General features: G+C 40.6%; 1 protein-coding gene across 6 annotated transcripts in view; it reads right to left on the reverse strand.

Annotated features, from left to right (window-relative positions):
• The window catches only part of SLC45A4 (solute carrier family 45 member 4), an 87,457-nt gene that overhangs the window by 16,131 nt on the left and 46,199 nt on the right, over nt 1-25,127 (reverse strand). For all 6 annotated transcript variants that reach the window (XM_027684357.1, XM_027684362.1, XM_027684359.1 and 3 more), the window contains one exon: nt 20,720-21,340. In XM_027684357.1, the coding sequence (XP_027540158.1) occupies nt 20,720-20,963 (244 nt within the window). In that variant the 5' untranslated portion in view covers nt 20,964-21,340. The remainder of the gene's footprint in view (nt 1-20,719; nt 21,341-25,127) is intronic.

A 25,127-nucleotide genomic window follows, 5' to 3' on the forward strand; every position in this document is an offset into this window, starting at 1 on the left:
ATACAGTGGTGCAGAATTCAAAACAGTTATAATTTATTAAGTGTACGGCTTTACTGTAAGTATGTAAACTGTGAGGTCCTCACATCAGAATTTAGTTGGTTACTTGAGTGGAAAAGTACAGAGTGGGGTTAGAGAAGATTCCTGATGGGAAGGGACACTCATGAAAGCTAAACTACAGCAGTATAAGAAAAATTAATTTGCTGGCAGAAGAATTCCCTCCTGAACCTGTCTGAGACTCCTCACCTGAGCACTGTACAGGCAGACAGAGCAATCATTTTAGCACTTGGCAGTGAAGTGAATTATCCAGGGTTTCCTTTAGTGTTTACTTCCTATATCTAGAAGTTGAGATGTGTTATTGATAAGCTCAGTCTGCCCAGTCCACCAAAACTCTGAGAGTTCTGGTGCCCAGGAGAGCCTTTTCTCTCTGTACAGATGTAGGTGTCACCTGATGTCCATGCACTGTTGCTGCGGGAATTCAGACTTTTTTAAAGCTCACAGTCCTGTTCTACCATGAGATTTCCAGGAAAGAGCATTCCAAGGCACTGAGCGTGACCCCCCCTGCCCCACAAAGTGAGACTTCAAAACGTACCCCGCAGATGTTCTTCCTAAAATTCACACTTCGTGCTGGCAGAGCCTCCAGGACCTTAATCCTTTCAACAGCAGCTTTAGTGCTAGACATTCTCATATAAATGAGAAAGTTCCAGACAGACAAGGAGAACTCCAACCCCAAAATACTTTTTTTCCCTTAAAAGAGGCTGTTCTGGTTTTAGTACCTCGAATGTCTGTGTACATGATATGCATATTTGGGTTGGCGTGTGTGGTTTGGCAGGAGAAGCAAAAGAAATAAGACTGAAAAATCGAAATACTTAAAGAGATTGTGTGTGTGTATATATGTATGTGTGTGTATGTGTGTGGGTATAAATAACAGAAAAAACCCCAAGTCTTCCAGAGGTTTTCTGCCTCACAAGAATGAGCTCCAATAATGAAACTTTATAGAAATTCTGTCTGCAAGGGCGTTAGAAAGTTGGGGAAGGTAATTACATGTCCTTTTTCTGTATATATATGCTGCTACACCTACAGAAATTCATCATTTTATGCAATATTTTAAAATAGGAAGACAGTTCAGAAGGCAGCTGAGCCAGGACAAGACAACAATAAACAGAAATATGGGGATAGAGGGAATGTTTTGACACCAAGAAGTTCCTTCTGACGCCCCCATCCAGTGGCAAGGACTCGGATGGAGTGTGTATTTTAAATAACTTGGCTACAGGGACGTGCTGGGCCGGCAGCCCTTCAGCATCCAGGCTCTGACATGCACAACAGATGCAGGGATGCTGCTTTTGACTGGATTTCAAGGCAGCACTGCACATCAATGAGTTTGTCATCCATGTGACAGCCTTGCCACAGCCTCCTGCAGCCAAATGTGAAACGTCCCAACTGCTGAGAGCTGCTGCACCCACCTGGAACAAGCTGCAGCTCGGCTGGGACTGATTTTGTATGGCCAAGAGCGGTTCCACGCAGCATGTGCCTTCATCAAAGGCTGCTGAGACTCACATACAGACTGGAAGGCCAAAGCAGCTGCATCCCATTACCAGTTTGATGCTGTTCCTTTATTTTGTCTGTAATTTTCCACCACCACACTTGCCTTGCCAGGTAGCAGCTCTTACAGCAAAACCACCATAGGCCAGCTTGGAAAAGCATCCATCCCAGTGGCCTCACGGGGGAGGAATTAAAAAAAAACCTTGAGGATTATTATTTAGCCTTTTACTGACAGCTAATCTTAGGAAACACCGAGGAGGAAAAAAACATATTGGATAAACAAGGTTAGTATTTGTGAACTGAATGTGGAGCAGGTCACAAGGCAGACTCCAAAATCTCATACAAATCAGTGAGAAAAAGAGCAAAACACAACAACAGCTTCTGTGAGCAGCGACAACTGCCACTGAGACCCTTGTAATATGGCATTTCCCAGCCAGCTACAAACAAACAGGACACTGGCTTCTAGTAAATAAGGGTTTGTTTTTTCCCAGACAAAAAAAGTGCCCAACAATAGTGGGACCAGCACTGCTCACGGTTCACAGGAAATGCTCACTGGGTCACCATCAGTCTAAGGGCTGCGTGAGGTCACGAGTTACATGGAAGAAAGATTAAGTCACATGCAGCAGTTTCTATTCAAAACCTCTTTTTGATAAGTTCTATTGGGGGAAAAATAGTTCTTTATAAACCTAACAATAAGATCTGATATGGGAATAGGATGCTAAGGTCCTATTTTCATTTGTCAGAAATCATCACCTAGAGACTTTGTTTATACACTTTAAGTAAACACCATACAAATTTCTGAACGAACACAAGAAGTTGTTCATGCCCTGCAAATACTTTCTATTCCACAATTTCATCCTGTATAAAATACTGTGTGCTACTAAAAATGTTTCACATTGATCTGCTTAAAAATGCATTGCTTATACAAGTTGCTTTGGTTAGTCTGTGTTTTTTAGGAGTGTAGCAAGCAGAACCAATGCTTGTCAAAGAGCTGTGGAAAAGTTTGAATCCCGGTATCTGCTTTTCATCTTATACAACAAAATTGTAGAAACCACTGCAAATCGAGCAGTTTAGTCTATATGAGGCATGGGGGCTTCATCATTACACAAATGCACCCAAATATGCACTCTCTTATATTTAAAATAAAAATGCAGAGTTGCCACACATTTGGGTCATAGAATAAAAGTCATAGAATGGTTTGGCTTGGAAGGGACCTTCAAGACCAGGTCATTTCAACTCCCCAGCCACACAGGCAGGGACACTTTCCACTAGACCAGGTTGCTCAGAGCCCCAGGGCCTTGAACACTTCCAGGGATGGAGCATCCAAAACTTCTCTGGCCAACCTCCCTCTGGGTCCCCCAGAGAAACTGCAAACAAGCTGCAATGCCTATTTTGACAACTTCATCACCATGAAACTTTGACTACAAATCCTTTGCTTCTTGCTATCTCCCCTCAGATTTTAGGACTTTTAATGGCTTAGAGCTTGTGTGGGACTTGGAGCTGCCAAAAAAACCCATTCCTGAGCCAATATATGTTGAATCAATGTGCTGGGAATAGGCTTGACTGGTGGTCTGAGCACTACTGCTGTACAGTCAGCAATTGTACATAGAGTTTGTTGCACCCATGAGAAACCACCTTTTAACTTCTGGATTGAAATAGGAATTCTGACCAACAGGGAAGGGATATGAAAAAGCACAGTAATTTCTCCTGGTGTCCATTATCATGATTTGAGCAGTGAGAGTACAAGCTTTTAGGAAGGAAATAATTTTAAAGTGCTACTTGAAATCAGAGTCTGGTAGCACAGGAGACAAAGCAGACTCTAATTTGCACCTCAAATGTTACAGTATCTTGCAGAAGAAAAGAAGAAATGAAGCCCTATACTGGACTTGATTTTTATGTGGAAGGTTTTGCTTTTTATTCAGTGACTCCTGCCCAGCCTGTGTAAGCCTTGCTCAAGCCAAGCATTGGCTCAGAAACCAGTCAGAACAAGCGGCAAACAGCACGACAACACTGGAGAAAAATGATACTGATCAATACTTGTGATCAAAGGCTCAATTTATTTGTACAAGCTCAGGAGGAAGAGCTCAGAGCAAAAATGAAGTTTTTCATTGCTGCTGGCTTTGTACATTAAAATGATTGCCCAGCAAGCTGTCAGGCATCTTTATTCGCTCAGTGTCTCGGGAGCGACCTACTGCATAAACATCACATAAAGCAAGAGCAATATCAAAACTGTGGCTTCAATCATCCCACTGGTAAAATTCACATCCTGAAATTCCTCTTGTGCCTGTCAAATCAGAGCTCTTCTGCTTAGCCTGCAACATTCACGAGCTGTCAGCACATTATATGCATCTCACAGGCAGGAGGACGTGCAGCCGGCAAGCTGAACACACTTTTCTGGAGCACAAACATCACCCACTTGCAAGAAGTCTCTCCTCTCCCTCCTCCTCCTCCTGGTTAGCTCTGTGCAAAAGAGGAATTTGTTCTGGGACATGAGAGTGGAGGGATAAATGCCTCCATTTGGATAGGGTTATGAGCACTGAGGGAGTGATAATCAAGAGAACAGATCATTAATAGGAATATTACAAGGACATAAATAGCATCGTACTTCAAAAGGACTGAAATCCAAAGGCAAAATGCAGAAAATTCTTCCCAAAACGACCATCACAAGTCAGTTGGAGCCCACCTGGAATGCTTGGGAAAAAATCACAGGACCAAAGAGACACTTTGCAGGGAGAAGACCAGGGCATGTCTGTCATCCCCTTCCAGGACAGGAACCTGCTCCCTGCATTGCTGTGGCATCCAAACCTCTTACAGCACATTCAGGCCTTTAAAATGCACCCACATGTCTGCTTTTGCTACTCCTTGTCATAAGGACAAGATTATAGACAGAATCTGGATCTACATTAGAGATACAGGAACAAATAATTAGGAAAATTAAAATGATGACATTAGGTTTGAGATACAGGAAAACTGCCCAACATTTCCTTAAAACTTGTATTTCAAATTTTAAATTTCCTCAGGAGTTGGATGCAAACAAGTCACACTGTTACAGCAGAAACAAATTCCAAAAATTTGGAAACTATTAACATGCCATGTCTGCACTTAGACTAGAGCCACCCATTTTGAAAGACCAACCAAACTGGTAATAAAACAAAGTTCTTGGTCTTCAACAGCTTCAGTACAGAAATATTAGTGTGGTGTTTCACATACAGAGTTCTGGAGTTGCTTTTAAGCTGCAGAAGAGTAATATCTCCTTCTGGCAAAGCTCTTCTGCCTTTTGAAATCCCCTATACAACAGCACGCCAGCAGCAACCACAGCGGGTTAAATAACACTTCTGGAAAATGGAATTAAGGAAATAAGTGACAGGCCTCTTAAAGGATTTCATCATCCAGCTCTCCCATTTTCTGTCTCTGCTCAATTATTGCTTCTCAGCCTCCTACAACTGTCCTCCCCTTCTCATATTTGGCAACCGTGGGAGCCGTCAGTGTTTCATTAAGCTCTGCTCCTCCTCTGCCCTTCTGCCAAAGTTGTAGAAAGGTTTATGTGGCTTCCCTGACAATCTCTGGTTATAACCCAGTTTTATGGTGCTGCGTCAGGAAAGAGAAGCGTATGTTAGGAGAAGGGAGCCAAAGGTATGTGTGGAAGGGGGGAAAGGGGAAGCAAAAGCCTGAGAACAGCTGAGGTTTGAGGCATCAGAGAGAGAACACCAGGGCTGATCTACAGGCAGGCAAATGTGGTTTTCCTTTTAGCATGATCACAAATGCTGCCAAGTACAGCTTTTAAAGCTTCAATTATTTATTTTAAAGTTTCTAGCCCTCCTACTCACCTACTTCCACGGGAGTAACCTGTAGTAATTCAGGTAGAAGTAAGCTATTTCTAGCTTACTGCCCTTACAACAATCCAGTTTTCTACTTCCTTATCCAGTATTGGCATATATGCCTGTTACTTGATTTATTTGCTACTCCTGCTGCTGCTGAAGAGAAGGAATCAAAGGCAATGCATATGACATGCCTTACTGAAGGAAAAAACAAAGAATCAACTGCTGTTGTAGATTTTTTAATTACAGCTAATTAGTAATTCCTATAGGTTCCACGGAATTATATCCTTATCAAACCCACGGTATTTATTTTTGCCAGGGTACATTCAGACCAGTGAGAAGTGCCAGGTTTACTTAAGCCAGAAGCTGAACGTTTTAAGCACAAACACTGTGAGTGCCAAACAAGCTTTCCCAATGCTGCAGCAGGTAAATAAGCTCCAGAGAGAGCAAGGAAAAACATTGCCAAGAGCTTCTATCGACTGCTGAAGCAGATTCACTTGGGTTTTCTAGATTATCTGCGCCATCCTTTTTGGCTCTTGGGAAACTTGTTTTTAACTTTTCTTCCTCTCTCACTTATTAACCAATATTTAGAAATATATCACTTTGACACTAATAAGAAATTTGCATCACAGTGCTTAATGAGCTGAAACGGAATATAGATTAAATCTGATGCAACTTCTAATGTGCTGAACCAGCAGGAATAAAAAAATTTCATTTTTAACCACTACTGCAGAGCAGTTTTAAGGGTATAACAGAGGTGTTTACATCAAATAAAAAGCTGAAAACTTTCTTCCCTGTTCCAGAAAAACACAGGCTGTGTTCTCTATAATAGAACCACCCGAGGCTGACTTCACAACGTCAATGTATTCATTCCCAGCCTGCCTCTCCTGTCACTGGCCAGTTGAGCAAGCTGCAGATACAGAAGAACTGAAAGGTCACGCACACACACACCAGCAGCATCCATTTCCCATCACTCCCAAGGGTCTTAATGTATGCAGCCCCGTGTCTGAAGGCAGCAATCAATAAGCCGTTTCCCCACACTGATCCTTCCCTCGCCCTTACGGGATGTAATTAAAATGCATCAGCTGTACGTGATGCCCCAGTTCATTACGTAACTCTGCAGCACTTCCCTGCTTGTCTCACTGCAAGATTACACATCAATTACTGTGACATGTGTTGCCTGAAGATATGCAGCATCCCAGTTTATCCAAAGCTCAATAGGGCTTTTCGTCACCGCTTCCAGAGTATCGGCACATTTATAAACAAAGGCACTTTGGGTTCAAAATGCCTTTAGAATTCCCAAACTCAAGAGGCTCTTACATATACAACAGAAAATCTGTCAGCACGACTTCCAGCAACCTGTGCTGTGAATCGACATTGGAGCTTTTGTTGCAGTGATTAACACGTTAATACCCCGGGATATGACCATCTACTTACACAACTGAGTCAAATCCTAACCAAAAACTCGAGTTAATACCTATTGTTTTTCTCCAAGTTGATCCAAACCTGACCTGTTAACTCTGGGCACTCAACCCAGATTGAACCAACCCTCCCACTGCCTAAAAAAACCAAAGTTTCACCTTAAGAACAAGTTTTCAATTAAAATCATACTTGCTTAACAGGGACCTATTCAATAGGGGGCTGCCCAGCAGCACTATGAGGCAGCAGCAGGTGCAGCCTGAGCCCCTGGAGCTCTGGTCCTGTTCTGCTCCACAGGGCAAGCAGTTTGTGTCCAAGGGAAGCTTTGACTACCCTGCCACACCACTCTATCCAGACCCCGAGAGGAGGTGAAAGCCTGACTGACAAAACTGAGCAAGGGCAAGGTGAAGAGCACGGCTCAGACATCCCAAATTTTCTGAGACTCACTCATGGTCAAGGCTTTTAAACCACTGCTGTAGCAAACGCTGGGCTGGAAGGCATCACCTGGATATTAATTCCCATTCACTGCAGCACAAGTTTACCCCTGATGTGTCCGTTCCACCCCACTGACCCCCAAGCCCTCAGGAATCATAAAGGATCTGGTTCACACTGCCAAACAAATGACTGGCATATACATAGCCCAGCGTGGCATCTGGGCAGTGTATCCAGGAACAGAACTTGGAAAAGGAAGGCAAGCAGACTTGAGGGTAGCCAAAAAAGTACTTTTTGTTGAGCAGGCAGCCAGACAGAGTCGGGTCAGTATGATATTTGCGCCTTTGAATTGCAAACAGCAAGGAAAACAGTTCATTTCCAGCCTCCAGAGTAAAACCCAAGGAGCTTGTCTCTGCACATTGATAAAAGTCATCCTCTCCTTCCCCAATTTTTAGGTTTGACTACAGTCTTGGAAGCCATGTGAACACAGTGACTCAAGGACGTGGTTCTTGGCCTGTGTGCCCCTGCAGACACCATCTGAGAACCTTCATCTTCCCAAGGATTACTGACCAGACAGTTGATCTTTACATTTCATCTGGGATCACATTTTCATAGTCCTTTTAAGGGTCAGTGGATGGTACAAGCAGTTCCTTCTGTAATTACCCTGCCTGAACGCTACACAAAAAATAGCTAATAAACATTACAGATACGCAATAGACACTTCGTATTCTAGAGGTAATTTTTTAATCCAGCTAGAAATGCCCAAACTGCCAGAGGGGGAAAAAGCTGAATTAATCCTACCTACACTCCTTAGGCCATTGTCATCATGAGGTCTCAAAGTGCTTTACTCCCCTTTTCAATACTCAAAGCCTCCCCAAAAGGCACCATTCGCATAACAGGCTTACAAAAAGTGTATTGTTAATTGTTACCATGCTGAAAAATCAACCTTCTGGCCTTTCTAAAGGCTTTTGGACTATAGGTTTGTTTATGCCAGGAATAAACACTCTGCCTGGGATCACTTTAGTCAGAACTGTGCTACTGGGAAGCTCTACCAGCTAAAAGTTCAGCAGAGAATGGTAGCACGACATTTGCTTTTAAATTATTTGCTGTTTAAAAGTACTGCTGAATTATATGAATGAATACATAAAGAAACACGCTGATTCCTCTAACTCATTATTCACTGTATGCTTAAAAAACCCAGCAACAGAGGAATTCTGCAAATAACCCATACTAAGCTTCTAAAGAGAAACTGCATTCCTCTACGCAGTTGCCTTTATTGAGGTTAATTCCTCATGTGGCTATATCAAGCAGAACATAAATCCTATTAGTGCTTTCCCTGTTTGCTTCAACAAATGAACTGCAGGTTAGAGTTTGCAGGCAGAGCTTTCCATGCAGACCATTGCTCCAGCAAAAACACTGCAGTTCACCAGTGGTTTTAATCTCTAGATGTAAAAATGCTGGACAGGACTATGAGACAAAGAGTTTTAATCAACTGAGAGTGTCTCCCCACAAAAAATGTGTATTTCCCCTATAGCTATTCATGCCATCAACCACCTGCGTTGTGGGTGAAGCATTATAGAAGATGAAATTTTGGGGCTGATTAGACAGTGTGGGTGTTTATGGAGCCTGCCTTTTAACTTTCAAACTTTCCTACACTTGCATGTGTTGGCTTGAACATTAACTTACATGGAACATGTTCTACAGGTGTACAGGAGAGATTTAAAAGCAGAGCTGCTTTCACATTGAAGTCTTCTAAACTCTAGTTAAATAAAACCCTTGATCTTAGTATTTTGAGCTTGCAGGGTCATACTACAAAGTTACGCACATCGGAAATTTTGGTAACTAGAGCAGAGTCTCAGGCATCACTCCAAATAACTCACTCACTGTGTCCCACAGAAGTGGCTCCTCCACCCTCACTGAGCTGTTTCAAAAAATTATACAACTGCATTTCTACGTGAAGGATAATGAGATCCATGGAGTCACTTTGCACCAGATAACTGGAATTGATAGTAATAAGATCTGAAGTCAAACAAGCAGAGCACACTAGCCAATAAGACAGCAAACATTTCCTTTCCAAATGTGTGAATTATGAGAGTTAGGCCCCATTGGGGACAAAGCAGAACAGAACTCTTTTCCAACAACCATACAAGTGTTTTTATCCTATTGTGAAAAGCAGTTTTCATTTACATCACTCTGCTTGTAACCTTTTTCTTGTCATTTGAACTTACAAAAGAATGGAATGAGTTATATATTATATATACATGTATATATTATTATATATGTTAAATATATGTCACATAATATATACATATATATAAGTTCTATAGGTTACAGGTGTAGTCAGTAACACAGCATTATCCAGTCATCCAACAAAGAACCTGAATACTTTTTAAGATTGAAACCTCAATAATTTTCAAGATTGAATTTGTCAATCCTTTCATATCTGATGAAGGGAAAGTTGCACCAAACTCCTCTCCTGAAGGTTACAGCTCAAAAACATTTAAAGACATTTTCCATGTCAACAGGGTAAGAAAACACAGTGCAGAAAAATAACCTTCCTCTTCATTTATCTCCATAACCTCTGGCACACGCTGTGATCCAAACCAATGGAGTCCTTGGCACAAAATTTATGACCCATGACTTTAACTAACTCAGAGAAGGGGGAGCACTTGTTAAACTATTCCTTAATTAAATTACAGAGAAAGAGCCACCCTCAGCTTTTCAACTGATTACATAATCTGATTTTCTCATGCTGTCCCCAAATATCCTAGAAGCTGCCCCATGCACTCCGTGAGCTTCTCCACAGTTCCGGGGTGTCTGTACTGGGTGGACCCAAAGTCCCTGGGGAAGGGGTGTCAACACTGCTGCTCTCCACAGGTCCTAGTGATGACCTCTGAGATGTTACCCAGTTTGGGTTTGAAAACTGTGTTTCCAGCACACTTCTGTTTGTTGTAAAGGAAAGAAGAGGAAAAAAATTCAAGTTCAATTTTCATTTCAGACCGATGACAAAGTTTCATTCTGCTCTTATTTAAAGTCAGTATTAAGAAAGCATCACTTAGTTTGTGTGAGAGGGTAGGTTTAGGTTTGATATTAGGAAGAAATTCTTTACTGTGAGGGTGGTGAGGCCCCAGCACGGGTTGCGCAGAGAAGCTGAGGATGCCCCATCCCTGGAAGTGTTCAAGGCCGGTTTGGATGGAGCTTGGAGCAACCTGATCTAGTGGAAGGTGTCCCTGCCCATGGCAGAGAGTTGGAATGAGATGGTCTTGAAGGTCCCTTCCAACCCAAATCAATCTGGGATTCTATGTTGCAAAGGCACTAATATCAGGCCTATATCCCTGATTTTCTAAAAAGGCAGATGTAGTGCAGAACCTCTACAGAGGTGATAAGCTGACACTAAAATCTAGCAACCAGAAACCTATTTTCGTAAAGTTTTACAGAATAATGGCTCAAGGGGAGAAAAAAGGAGCAGAGCATGAGGCATCTGCTCTTCATTTCTGTGGAATAAAACAGCAGTTCAGACATTTCCAAGGCTGCAGCGATCTCCCATCGCTGCATCAATTGTTTAATTTGCATCTGAGTATGATAAACAATCATTCTGAAGTCACCTGATGCAGGCCATGTAGGACAGCAGATATGCCTGTAATGACTCTTCTTTGCCAGAAAATATCTGGCTTGGTAGGACACTATGCCTGACTTTCCAAATCAGGCAAAGAAAACAGTGAATACTGCAACTGTCTCCACTACAACTAATTAACCTCGGTAAACAATCATTTATCTGAATATCAAGGCGCTTTGTTGGGCTTAGATTTGTTAAGATTTCTCCTAGAGTGCCAAAGTTTAATACTAGTTCTGGAATATGTAATTTAATATTTATTTTCCTGCCACCTACATGAACTCTGAAGGGCATGAACTTGATCTCCGTTCTCCAAAGAAATACTTTCCAGAAGTGTCCAGATATAACATTTGTAAGAGGTATTAAAACACTTCCAGATCAAGAGCTCATTTAAAGCCAGCGGGATATTTTTGGAATTTGCAGATTATCCTGGGGGGGAGCTCAATTCTGATAGACTGAATTATTGAAAGACCATTGTTTACAGAGCAGCACAACTGATAAAAGCAGGAAATTCATGTTTTTAAACAGTCTATACATGAGAACACATAGAAAATGATCCAGCCCAGTTTATCACTTGAGCCAGAAAGACCAGACAGTGGGATCCAGGGGAGGAGAGAAATTCAAGGTTAAGATGATGTGAGCAGAATTTATACAAAATGTATCAGCATATTAAAGGCAATTGCAGCACCTCGTAGTGGGACACTTGCCAAAGACAGAGCTGACACCAAGGACAGAACCAGGCCACTGCAGTGACTGAGCCTTTCTCTTCACCATTCTCCATATCAGCACCCCCATAGGAAAAAGTAGTCTGTTCTGGAAGTGTGTGAAGGCTTCTGGAACTGAGTGTGGAAGCTCTGCCCTCACTCCAAAAGCCTGGTGAGATGGCCCCTAACTTTGCTGTAGAGAACTGTCACCCAGGAGTCACCATTCCCTATAAATAACAGAAACTCAGACTCAAATCTTCTGTTTACCCAGGCCCAAGAAGGGTTCAAGCATCCAAATCTTTATTTTTCAGAGCAGCACATGGACAAAAGGGCATTTCAAGGCTGGAACAACTTCATAAAGCACCTACTTCACATTGGAATTCACCACAAACAGGGACAGCAGCTATTTAGAAAACCTGCTTTAATGAACTTTGATGATGTTTTACACAAAGTGGAACAGTTTCCAAGACAGCTGCTGGAAGGGGGAAACCCTCTGTGCTAGACGTCCTCCCCAGCAGTGGGAATGGGGATTAGTGCTGTTCCCCCAAGAGAGGGGTGACAATAAGCAAAAGACTCAAATCTCTCCTCAGTTTCAAAGCACAGTTGGAATCACCCACCAGGTTGAGCAGCATTCACTAAGTATTCATTCCAGCGCTCTCCCCAGCCACTCCCTGCCCAGCACTGACTCCAAATAAAAGACTTTCCCTCCCCTTTGCCATCTACTCTTTGCAGAGTTTAGGGTTCCAGGTCATTCTGATTATGGCCCAGTTATACTCCCTTGTCTGATGAAACCCTCTTAAATTCAATTTATTTCTGTACAAAAACTCTGCATCTACTACACTGCAAAAAAATCCACCCTGAGGCTCCAACTAAAGATCACTGTATTAACACTGAAGTGTTAATACAGTGTTGGTTTATCTATTTATGGAAAAATCTGTGCACCTGTGCAGCTTTGTACCCAGTTACTCAAGACTTCAGAGAGAGGAAGATGTTTATGGAGTGACATGAGCTATAGGGGATTTATCCAAGCCAATGTAAATACAATCTATGACATGGGTTTCCCCTCTTTAGTTAAAAGGGACTTGTATTAATTTTATCATAAAACTGAATCAGTAGCACAAAACATTTCCAATAATTTCTTGCAAAACAGCCTGCAGGAAGCATATCTGAAAATTCCTCAACTGTTGTTTGGTGAAAAGAGGATTATTAAAGGGGATCCCAACGGGGCATCACTACAGAATGACTGTTGCAATAAGCACACAGGAGACTGAGGAGAACATAGCTCAGAGGGCTGCAGCTCTGACAATCCTTTATTAAAGCATTACAGGAGTTGGCAGCAGCCTGTTGACATTCTTTTCATTTAATTTCCAAAGTGGCTTTAATTTTATTTCCTCAGAAAGTAAGACTCCTGTTCACTGAGGAGTTCTCAGCCATTACCTTTTCATAACCTGTTTCACAATCCACATTCAACAGACACCCATTTATTTGAGTCTTGGGGCTGCAAGTTCCAATGCTGGGCACCCAAAGCTCAGCTCTGCATCTGCAAAGTCTCCGCCACCAGAACCCCATCCAAGAGCTGAAAGGTTTCTTTTTATAGTAAAGAACAGGCAATTGCCTGCTGGAAAACTGCCCTGGTGCCAATTACTTTGTAATAAAGAGGATGGAAGCACTATCATTTCTTGTGTTATTTCTATGGCAAAGTTACCTCTTGGGCAGAGTCAAGGGTCAAACTCAAACTCTGAGCAGAAAAACTCGTGTAGGTGCATTCACAGCTTCACCTGACATCCTGCTCTAGGTGAGGGTCTTAAAACAGGAGTATAAAGAGATGTGGATGGAAAGCAGACTAAGAGGACGAGTGTAGGCTCAGAAAAAGGTTGCATAACTTGTGTTTAAAACCACTCAATTTTAGCACATTTCCAGGAGGTCAAAGTCTGTCCCTACTTCTCCCATCCTTTCCCTACTACTCAAAGGAAATCTTAGTAAAAATCCAAGGATCCTGCAGTTCCTTGACTCCCATCTGTGCCCATTTCCACTCCAGAACTGCCCTTGAAAGCAGCAGAAAACCTACTGGCTTGCCGTGACTGAAACAACAAGGTGGGTCCACCGTGTGTGGGAGGAAAGAATTTCAAATCAGTTCAGTGACCCAAGGGTAAAAGACAAGTCAAAAGCATGTTTACAATAGAGTGAAAAAAAAGCACTATTGGCTGATATGCAAATTAAAATTAAAAAAAATTAATTTAATATAGTCCATAACCACTTCACCATTATTAGCTTGTAGCAGTGTTATTAATTAGTCCTTATTTCTGCTGCTTTACTGGATCTCCTTGGGGCAGGAGAGGAGGGATTTGGGAAAGGAGGAGAGCACAGATCTCAAAGTATGCACACCTAAGTCATTCCAAACAGTTTGGTCTCTCCTAAACCTTGGCTACTCCAGACAAAAAGGAGGCAGCATGCTGGACAGGGAAGACTTATTGGTAGGAAGAAGCTGATACATAAGGATAGAAATGTGCATTTCCTTTTCAGAGAGTGATTATTTTTGGAGGCTTCAAGCTCTTCTGACTGAAGAACAGACAATGAAATAAAAAATCTGCTTTTAAACCCCCATCCTTTGCTAACAGTCTCTGTTTTTATACAGTTTGCTTTGCCTTGGAGCGTGTCCTGCTTCTAGCAGTCCACAGGTCTCAGACCTGTTAGTGTTTCTTGTGTCATATATTGGTCACTTGCTCTTTTAAAGGAAAACTTCTGAGGATTCAAAAAAGTGTTCACACACATTTCACTGTGAACACCCTATGCTAGGGGGAAAAAAAGGCATTAACGTTCCCACTGTACACAATCAAAAGATCAAGGACTTTTGTTAAAGATTTGGAAGGGGAAAAAACAGCACTGTAGTAAGTATAAACCTTATTTTAGAAGTAGCTTCTCCAGCAGACCTTATTCAGCCAAAAAAAAAGGAAAAAAAAATGGAACAAAAAAGTTACCTACTGCTAAGGAATATTTCATGCTATGGGAGAAGCCTCTGAAGTCGTTTGCACTCAACTTCCCTCTCCTAGAAAGGCTTTTCATCCAAAGTCCCACAGCCTGTATGACCCTACAGCCAGCCCAAATCCTCATGTTAGCCCAGCTGAAAACTTGCCTTGTGTTATCAGTGGTGCCTCTGAAGGCCAAATACAGTGTTACTTAAAGAAAAACAGAACATTATATATAAAAAAAAGCTGTCAGTAACAGCTATTGCACAACTGCCAGACCACGTGATGTTTGTCTTGCTATGAAAATAAAGCACATGCTCCCAACTGCCCCTAGGATTAAAAATCTGAATAGTTCCACAGCACCTTTCTTTTACAGGTGCTTTAAACAGATCTTTAACCAAACCTTCCATTTAGGGCTATCTGTGTTCAAAATCTGTGCTGCTATTGCTTCGAGGTCAAAACATATTTTATGTAAGAGTGATACATGATATGAAAGCCTGACGTGCTTGTTAGTAAAAAAACAAGAAGGACAGTAAAATTAGTCTTACACAACCCCTTGGTGGGCATAAAATTAGTGAATAAGTAAAAAATGATGGGTGGGGAGGTTTTACAGAGCAATTTACATGTGCCTCAGGCACAATATTTGCAGTCTTATGCATTTCACCACATGAGATCTAAATACAAACTGGACACAATCTTATAGACTAACTGCAAAGGTAACAAGGCTGAAAAATGTATTTAATTGTTGATTATTCCAGATTTTCTGGATCCACTCTATATTAAATCCTTGCCCTTAGGTGAGCCATGTTACAGTCCCCTCTTGGGACAGGTCAGCTCTCAAGCCACTTATTCTTCCCAGGAGGATTTCAGATCCTGCAATTCACTCTTGGCATCAAATGCAGCCCAGATGCAGCTGGACTGAACAGGAATTTAACTTTGGGAGTCAAAGAGCAGGTTACAGCAACTCAGTTTCTTCCTGGTAAGACAAGGTAAGGTAAGCCATAGCTGCAATGCAAGATGCAGCTTTGTAGAAAGACAGTTATAAATACATATAACCTTAATGTAACCTCTGGCAGGGAAGAGGAATAAACTCGACTGCTTGAGCTGAGCTGAAAAAGGGTCAGTGCTGCTTTGTCTTGAAGAGCTTCCTTCATCTACGCGAGGTTTTCCAGCCACTCAGCCCTTTTACACTTGAATTATAGGCAGCCTCTAACAGCCCATCCAATCCCTTTGTTCCCGTCTGCCCCACCAGATCTTTAAGGATTTTAGATTTCCTTTGATCTCAGGCTTAGCCTTAGGAAGACTATCCCCCTTCCACACTGAATTGAGTCAGCAGTTGATACCTTAATTCCTTTGAAGAAACAGACCTAGGAGCTGATTTATCCGTAATATTTCATGCTTGGTTTCTAAATACATCTCCATAATCTCCCCTCTACCTACACCCATTCTTCTCAGGCAAGTATCAACACTAAATTTCAATGGGGACAGTCACCACTTCACACTAAAAGAGTTCACTCTGTAATATTCAACCTCTTCAGCATAATGAGTTCTCAGCTACCACAGAGATTTCTCAGAATCAGCACTTTGAATTATTGCTTAACACACTTTTTCCATACTGGCAATTTCACATGAACTAGATTTTCAAGACCCTTTAAGCACGGTCTGCTAAGCTTCAGGCTGGGTGAATTTTGAATGTTAGATAATTTTTTTTTTTCTGTGACATTATATCTAAATGCTTTAGCTGTAAAATAACAGCCCAAATCCCTGAACAGCTTTCCTACATATATGAGACAGGAGCAACTGTAGTACCTTGTTGATTTGAAAACACCTAATGAAAGAAATAATTTCTTTTCCAAACAAAAATAATCTATGTTATTTTGCTCTGCTTAGCTCAGCCTTTCTCCTTAGTAAAATCTATTAATTAGCACTGAAATACATGTTTGCAGCAATGCTATTCCTTAGTGTTATTGCTTAAAAACAACACCATGCTCAGGGTTAAGCTTAAAATGACCAACTTCAATATTTAATGCTAGACCGGCTTACATTCACTACAAGAACCCATTAACTGTCACAGCAAAACAAAGTAATGCCATCACAGGTAGGCACTCAGATTTGAAATGCAGAAAACCCACGGCTATTCCTGTACCACACCAGGGAAACATCCCTAAATTTAAGTGACACTATAAAGGTAAGCAGCACATGTAAACTGATTTACCTTATGTTTCCTCATGAAACAATGTAAATGTACATGATTTCTTTTTAAAAGCACTGGTGTAATATATTTAATTTATGCAGGGGAATGAGGAACAGCTCTGGTGCTGACAGTTGCTTCTGTGCCTATTAACTATTCATAAAATACTCAATAGCATTGAAAGAGCCTTTGAAGCAACAGTAAAGGTTTGACAAAGCTTTTATCATATTAAATATAAAACGTGAAACTTCATGTTTACAGCCACCACTACTCATTAGTCAGACAGTGAGGTTTTCATGCTGAAAGCAGCAGCTACCCCAAGTCACAACATACAGATTTTTGTCTTCCACAGTCCTAATGAAACAGGCATATGAATCCCACCTTTCGGAAGAACTAAAAGGGATTTATTGCTTGCATTACTACCCAAATTTTGTTTGAATTACAATGGAAATAATATGAAATTACCAAATTATTTATTTATTTATGGTTTAAAGTGTTATTAACAGAAATCATGTACTGTGATTTCATTGAACAAGTTTCTTCAAAAAGATAAGTTTCTCCAAGTTTACACCACACCAGTCATCAGTTTCCCTTCCTTTTGCTTTTATTCAAGCAAAATCCCTTGCAAAATAATTTTATCGTGTATCCAAATCTTCCATGAACTTATGAACTGAAAGTAGTTTTAGAGATTTAATCCTTAGAAGCCAAGTTCAATGATGGAAGAAAATTCACTGTCATTTATAAACAATAGCAGGGATTTTAATTCCCTCTCACAGATAAGCAGCACTAAGTACCAGATGTTTCAGAAGACAAAGGCCTCATCCTGCTCCTATGGAATTTGTAGTAGCTTATGTGCAAGGGAAGCAAACAGCAGGGTTAATGCACAGAGTATATCCAAGGGTAACATGGAATCAGTTCCTCAAAACCCTTGGGCTGGTGAACAAGTAAACCTTGAGTGCTGAAGGGTTATCTTCTGGTAAAGTTTTAATGCTGGCTGGGACAAACTGCTCATTGAACAAGTCTCAGAAAGGTTATGAATATTTTGAGAGATCATAACTTCTGAAAGTGTGAACTACCATAATTTCATCTGGACTCAGGCTGCCACTTCCCATATTTGGCATATTCTTACATCCTCTGAATTCTTCCCAACAAGTTTGCTGTTTCATTTTGAATTCTTAAGATGCAGGCACTAAGAAACCAAAGAGCAAGTTAGAATTAAAAACAACATGTAATATATATTTGGCTTGTTCTTGTTGCTAAGCTACTAAAGCCCAGTTATGACTACAAGGCTGTTATTGGTTTGTAGCTGCATTTCTGATCTAAACTCAGCAATAAAGACAATGATTGAAGTCAGAAATCAGAACTTCTTTTGGTAGGGGTACAGCAACTCAGGCACTTCAGAACCTCTCCAATTCACACTATCCATTGATTCAAGCAGCTTTCAGTGGTGCCTTTAGATCTTTTGTTAAGATTTGGGAACTTCAGGAAATTTAAACACAATGAGAATTCAACCACCACTGAATTGGAAAGGGATCATCCAAAGGACCATATCTCCTTCAGCTGATGAAATTTCATTGTTCATCTGCCAAATCATAACTACCCCTCTGATCCAGGCTCCAAAAACTACAAGGGAAGTCAAATACCTGCAAGCAGAAAGTGTGTAACACCAGACTAAGGTGCCCAAGGTTTTCATGGCAGCATCTGATAAGAATCTCAAATGATTCCAGGGACCAAAGTTTTCTCTGAGGTACAGAACACACTGTAAAGTTTAATTGTTAATATTCAGCACATTCTGTGAGGAGGTTTTTTTGTTTTTTTTTTGGATACCCAAAAGGCTTCTTGTTCTTCAATTTATTATAAATAAAGTTGGTTGAGTCACCACACTTCCCCAGGTGCCACTTCTCAAATATAGTTCCTTGAGCCAATTTAATCTCACAGAAACTGAACGTTGCTTTTACCAGAACAAGATGCAAAGGGAATATTACAGCAGTTCGATGGTTATATTGCAACCCCCTCCAGTGAGGAATAAATATAGCTCATGCTGAGGCAGACAGATGTTGAGGTTGATAAAGGTAAACAGACCCATGTAAGAGGTAATTACCAAACAGGCCAGATAAGTCACCCATGAATAACTTTAACCCTTCAGTGAATCCAACATTGTTTATTCCCCTGCTGAGGGGACATGAGCCGAGCACAAAAAATTTCAATTAGTTCCCAAAGCACTAATATTTGTAACAGCCTCCTCCATTTCTTATCTCTATGGCATGGAACATCATCTGCATCCCCACAGCCTTTGGCATCACTCTGTCGATCTGCAGCTTTTTTGGAAGTGAGATCTCTCTCCTTTCCCTTCCCCCAGATCCCAACGTTATTTTGATCACTGGGGTTAGGGAAGGAAGGGAAGAGATATTTCTCAATTATCTGGAGGAAACAGCTAGAAAAGCTCACAAAAGAAATGTAAACTGGTAGAGTGCTCAGTAATTAAAAGGATGGTTTATTTATACTGTCTGACCTTACCCTATGGTAAGGTAAAGTCAGCTTAGCCAGACATGCATTTAATCATCCAGCACAAACAAAGCCAACAGAAAAGGACAGGACACCTAAAAAACTCAGGATCATCTCCATGCAAAGCAGGATGCAAGTTTGAGTTTAAGGTAGACAGTGACAGAACCAATGCTGCCAGTACAAGTGATTTAATTCTCTAAATCTCAACTTACCCAAAACATAAAACCTCAAAACAAGTTATGGACTTTAAAAAAAATTCCTAGATGAAGTTGCTTGTGTTTTATTTAGCAAGTCAGGTCGATCAGAAAAGCTATTTGGAGCTTTTTAATGTCTATTTTAACTATGCCACCAATATCCATGATGAGCTCTGATAAGGAAAATTTCCAGGAAAACATGGAGGCATAACTCATCAGCATCTCCCATGGCACTAACTGCACTGATTATTCACTCCTTTGTTGATTCAAAATAAACCAAATAGCAATTTAATATGAAAATACATTTTTGACTGCAGGAAGACTGCATGAAAGGATTAATTCACAAGTTGAAAGTATAATGCCCTTTTCTCATATCAAATATAAAAATATGGGTGTTTCATTCAAGATGCCAACCTTGAAATTTTTAAATGATGTTGTAAATAGTATTCACTGAACATTATTTTCTAGTTGGTTGAGTGATTCTGTTTGTCCACAGCCGAGCAAGCTGCAAGGCACAACTGCACAGATAAGCCCAAGCAAACATATAATGTACAAATATTGTATATACAATTATACAGTGCACACACATGGTTGATTTATTCCCTCACAGAACCATGGTCAGCCTGGTATTTCCATTCAGTGTCATGTAATACTTTATGATGTCTGATTGAGAACATGAGTTTCTGGATTTGATAAAGGTAATACCAGATACTGTTACCACTGTAAACAGTTTATTGGAAAGCTAATGACAGGACTCACCACAAAGTTTAACACTGGCTACCCCTATTCTAAACCTCATCACACCCCCCATTATCATCTAAGGCTATTGGTATCGTGGTTTATTCATATGTAGTCATGTGTTATAAACTAGACAGATAAATCACATAAAACAAGACTCACTAGTGGTTTGAAATAAATGCAATATTTGACTAGTTGCTCGAAAACCAAATTTATCCAACCGTTTATTCTGAAGTAGTGTAACCTAAAGCATTTCTCCATAAATTAAAAAAAAGGTTCACTGCAATCCTTTATAGCCCAATATTGTTCCTAGTTTCTAGGACACTTACCTTGTAGTAAAGAATTATAGATTAAAATCAGGTTACATTTTTTTACAGAGGGAAGCAATATTAGACAGAAGATGAATGCCTATAGAAATCCTTCCCACCTAAACATGTTTACACAGTTGAATCTGTGGCACAGATCATAATGAAAAAAAACCCCAAAACCTTTTTACCTTGTGTACTTTGAGGGGGCAGACACCACTCCCCTCTTCCTCTGGCTTCAATCTATGCAAAAATACACAGAAAGCTTGGACTAACAGAAACAGGGATTACTTACCAATTTGTAACAACACAGGTGTTACCAAAGCTGTCTCCATGGCATAACAAAACTCCCTGCCAAACATTACTGCACCATGCATCACCCACAGGCGTATTGGTATCCGGTCTATGGATCCTTCACTAATGGTCTCCTCCCTACTTTCATTCTCCTTGTTCTCTGGTTTCTGAAGCTGTGCCACAGGTAGATCTTGAACTTGCATAGATTCCGAGTCAGCATTCTGAGGAGCCATTTTCATTACCATAAAAATATATATATATTTGTTATATCTATATAAATAATACTACCATAACTCCACGAACAAGTTAGGGTGTCTTCTCTTTTCTGCTTCTGTTCCTCAGGCAAGTAATGCTTATATTCCTCTTATACAAACAGGTATCTTGCAACTTCTTGTATAGATACGAGACATCAAGAACGAAAAGCTATTTGGTAGGAATTTCAACATATGGCTTGCTGGTTTACTGTGAGTTAGAGTTAAAAATCCATAATTGCCATTCAGTTAATACCAGTTTCATAATTATTATTGAAGAAGTGCTGAAGTTGTTATTCGTGCTACAGAGAGGTGGAAAGGCGACACAAAGAGGTGCTCCACTGTTAATCCCCATCGAGTGGCTGATTAATCTGCAACAAAAAGCAAGCATTTAAAAATTTCAATAGCATTTTTCAGGATATTGTGCCCCCCCCCCTTAACCATATACCCTATTTCCTGCTTTCCATTGTCCTTGCCTAGCACAGGGTCTTTTATCCCACGTTCCCTCCTACCTCTGCACTTTCCATTGAAATGCAGTTACGCCTCGTATTTAAATGATGCTTTACTGTACTCAAGTTCCTCTGGTTTGTGGTCCCACACAAAGCCACAAGAGAATATCAGGGTATTTGTCTGAGATCCTCAGAACACTGAGCACAAGACAAGTTCTGGGAAATTTAAAGCAGCTTCCATTTCAGAAACAGCATAGGATATTCCAGCACTTTGCCAGGAAGATGATTCATCAATTGCCATCGTCACACAAACATCTCCATTTAGGCTTTTGGAAGTTGCCAATTACTTTGCAGTAACCATCACACCATCTTACACTGAAGATATTCCTCAAGCAAGCATGAGCAAAACAAGCCATGATGAATATAACTAAGGACCAATATTTAAATATTTCAACTTCTAATGAAGATATATACAGCATATGAATTCATCTTGCTGCACACAAGACCAGAGCATCTTACTCCCACACCCTGTGAGGCTGCTGAAATTCATGAAAGCAGAATGGTACAGTATCTCCCACCATACATTAAAATTATTCAAATATATTCTAACCAGGTAAGACAAGCTTCTCCTGTATTTTCCATTCCTTTGTGCCGTAGACAAAACCTTGGCAGATTTATATACTGTGGCATGTCAATCAAAATGAGTTCAAGCACTTATGAGAAAGAAACAAAGCATCTTATAAGAAGTCAGATTACATGATGTTTGTACTAGAAGGAGGCATATTTACATCTATCCACACTGTGTGACTGAACTCGTATCCCGGGACAAAACCCCTCAGGGAAATGGTTCCATGAGATGTGGGCTCTGGGAGCAGAGATGGCCTAAGAAATCCCCACACTGCAATTCCCCATCCCTTCAGCTGTGGCAACAAAAAGTCTTTGTGGGCTTGAGCACTCACCAGATCATTAAGTGGTGAGCCTAAAAATGAGCCCTAGGACACAGCTGACATGCTTGGTGTTTAAAGCACGTCACAACACCAGCTCTGTTTCAGTGTGACCTGAGACACTGTTCTACTAGAAGTCCATCAAGGGAACATCATCTTGAGCACTCCCTCCTGCTGACACACTCCTTCGAGCTGTTTATTGCATGTATTTTGTTCTTCCTTTCAAAATCAGCTTTTTTGGTGTGGGTTTTTTCATCTTCCAGGCTCCCCAAGATTACAGGAATTCCGATATTTGATCACCTCATCAACAAACTAATATTAAAATTTTCATTCGAGCTGGACAAACCTTTAAATTACATGAGAAAGTTAAAATAACTTACTAAGCAAGTTCTATAAACCAAGTTTTGAGTTCGAGGTTTTAATCTATAAGCATTTAAATAACTCTGAACAAAAAGGACTCAAGAAAGCATTTCTCCACCCACTCGGAATTAACAGAAGATGCAACTAGTTTATCATAAATACAAAGTACTCTATGTATTAAAAAGCACATCCACTTCACATAACACAAGTTCTGAGTGAGCAAAGCCTACAAAATACATGTTCTGCAGTAGGAGCAATTATTTTAATTACAGACTAGTCACAAAACGTTTAATTGCTGGCAGATCCAGGCAAAATGACATTCAGTAGAATTTCAAAGTACACGTTAGCTCTTACTATTTCAAAATCACTCAGAACATGTGTGTTGTATTACAGACTAAGGGTCATGGATTACGCTCCTGTACAAGATGGCTTTAAGGTCTCCACTGTTCTCTCATGTCTAATTTCCCCTCCTGTCATTGCCTATGAAGGATTTCATTCTCTTTTCATTAACACCTCATTCCATATGCAGTGACAGGGTAGCAGGACAAGGCACAGAGGATTCATCACACCGGAATATTCTGTGATGTACTGGGGCAGCCTGCACACGCACAAGGAATGACACCAGGCTACGAGCATTTGTCCCTGGAAAGGATAAAGAGGCAGGACAAAAGAGGATATCTGAGATTTAGCCCATTTGAGCCAGGCTCTTAAGGGATGACTGAAAAAGTTATTTCTGAAGTGGAAGATGATGGGAAGTGATCAGATAATTTAGGAGCCAGGAATAATGGATGGTGGATGGAGGTAGACTTTGAAGCTGTAATTGACACAGATAAGAACAGCACATTTTAAACATGCCAGAAAAAGCAGTTACAGTGTTCAAGTGCAGCAGCAAGAAGCACAATGGACAGGTTTTATCTAAAGGAACAGAGAATTACTGTTCCATTATGTCAATTTTGTGGTAAGCACAGTGCTATACTTCCTGCAGCACTTTCATCTGACTCCAAGTGCACATCTAATACAAGAGCCAGAGAATAACAAGAGCCTTTCAGAAAGGTCTTCAGTTTTTTCCTAAGCCCTGCTCTGTTGTGTTCATATTCATTTTAGACTGATCCAGATTCTGCCACTGCTTTCTCCAAGTTCATTTTGAATTTGGCAAGTTTGAATAGGGCATTCTTTCTTACCCAGGACAAATTCATTTACCTGATGGAAGTAAATATTACAGAGACTTTTATGCAGCAAAGAACTCCAAAATAAATGGCATCTGAAGAGGAGCTGGATTAAAATACCAAAGAGCAATTCTCCTATATCTGCATCCAGCACAAATTGTTTTTCATGGTTGGATTTGAAGGGCATTTTCATAATTAACAACAAATAAGGCAGTAGAATGAAGAATTTCAGCCATGGGAAGAGGTTCATGTTGGGCATTGTACAGAGGTTGGTGTGAAGAGAAGTTTAGATACAGATACTGATCTTGCCAAGTGTTTATAGAAGGAGGGGACTGATCACATTGGCTCTTCTTCAACTTAATTGCACGTGTTTTACTTTGACCTTTGGCCACATTGAGGCAATGACAAAATCTATAAAGCAATAGTTAATATTTCAACAAAACAATCAAGTAATATATCCTGAAAACTAATCTGTAACCATAATTTTTTAAAGCTCCTCAAATTGCTTCTAATCTTATCTGTTACACTTTTACTATCTATCTTCCACTGAGGCCTAAGTCATGTCAAAGTGGAGCACAAAACATGTTACAGGCTCGACAAGGTTGTATCACAATAGCCCTGTGCCTCAAACAGGTTGTGTTCGCAGAAAGAAACGTGTGAACCATCAAAGAACCAGAGGAAAATTACTGCCTTTCATTAGGGTTTTCCAAAGAGGAAGTGTTATATAGGTCATATTTGTGGCCCACAAAATTCAGTGGTTTTCTTTTCCCTAGTGAACACTACGAAAGATGCAAAAAGCTCACATCAGACAATTATACAACGAGATGCCTCAGGCAAATGACTTCTATCACACTTCTGTGTCTAAGTTCAGGACTTGGGGGTTGACAAGCAGTGCTGCTGCATTTGTGATACCATGACCTGGAGGTTAGCAGACTGGCAGCACACCCATCTATACCAAAATAAAGGGGGTTAACAGTGTTCCTGCCCAAATCTTTAAGACTGAACTATTTTTAATGCATGTTTCCAGATCTCTCTTGCTAACAAGGAATAGGAATGCACTGTTTGAAAAGCAACCAGATTCCCTGAACCAGTGCCAAAGCATGTGACTGTGAGCTGGGGAGTACACAGCAAGTCTCAGGTAAAATCACACACGTATTTTCTTGAGCAGTAATAAAGCTTGTCAAGTAGATAAAGTTAAATGGGTCCAACTGAAGACAACGAGACAATTTCAAATCTTTT

Source organism: Neopelma chrysocephalum, unplaced genomic scaffold, assembly GCF_003984885.1.
Source record: "Neopelma chrysocephalum unplaced genomic scaffold, ASM398488v2 Primary Assembly neopelma1_66, whole genome shotgun sequence".
Lineage (NCBI taxonomy): Eukaryota > Metazoa > Chordata > Aves > Passeriformes > Pipridae > Neopelma > Neopelma chrysocephalum.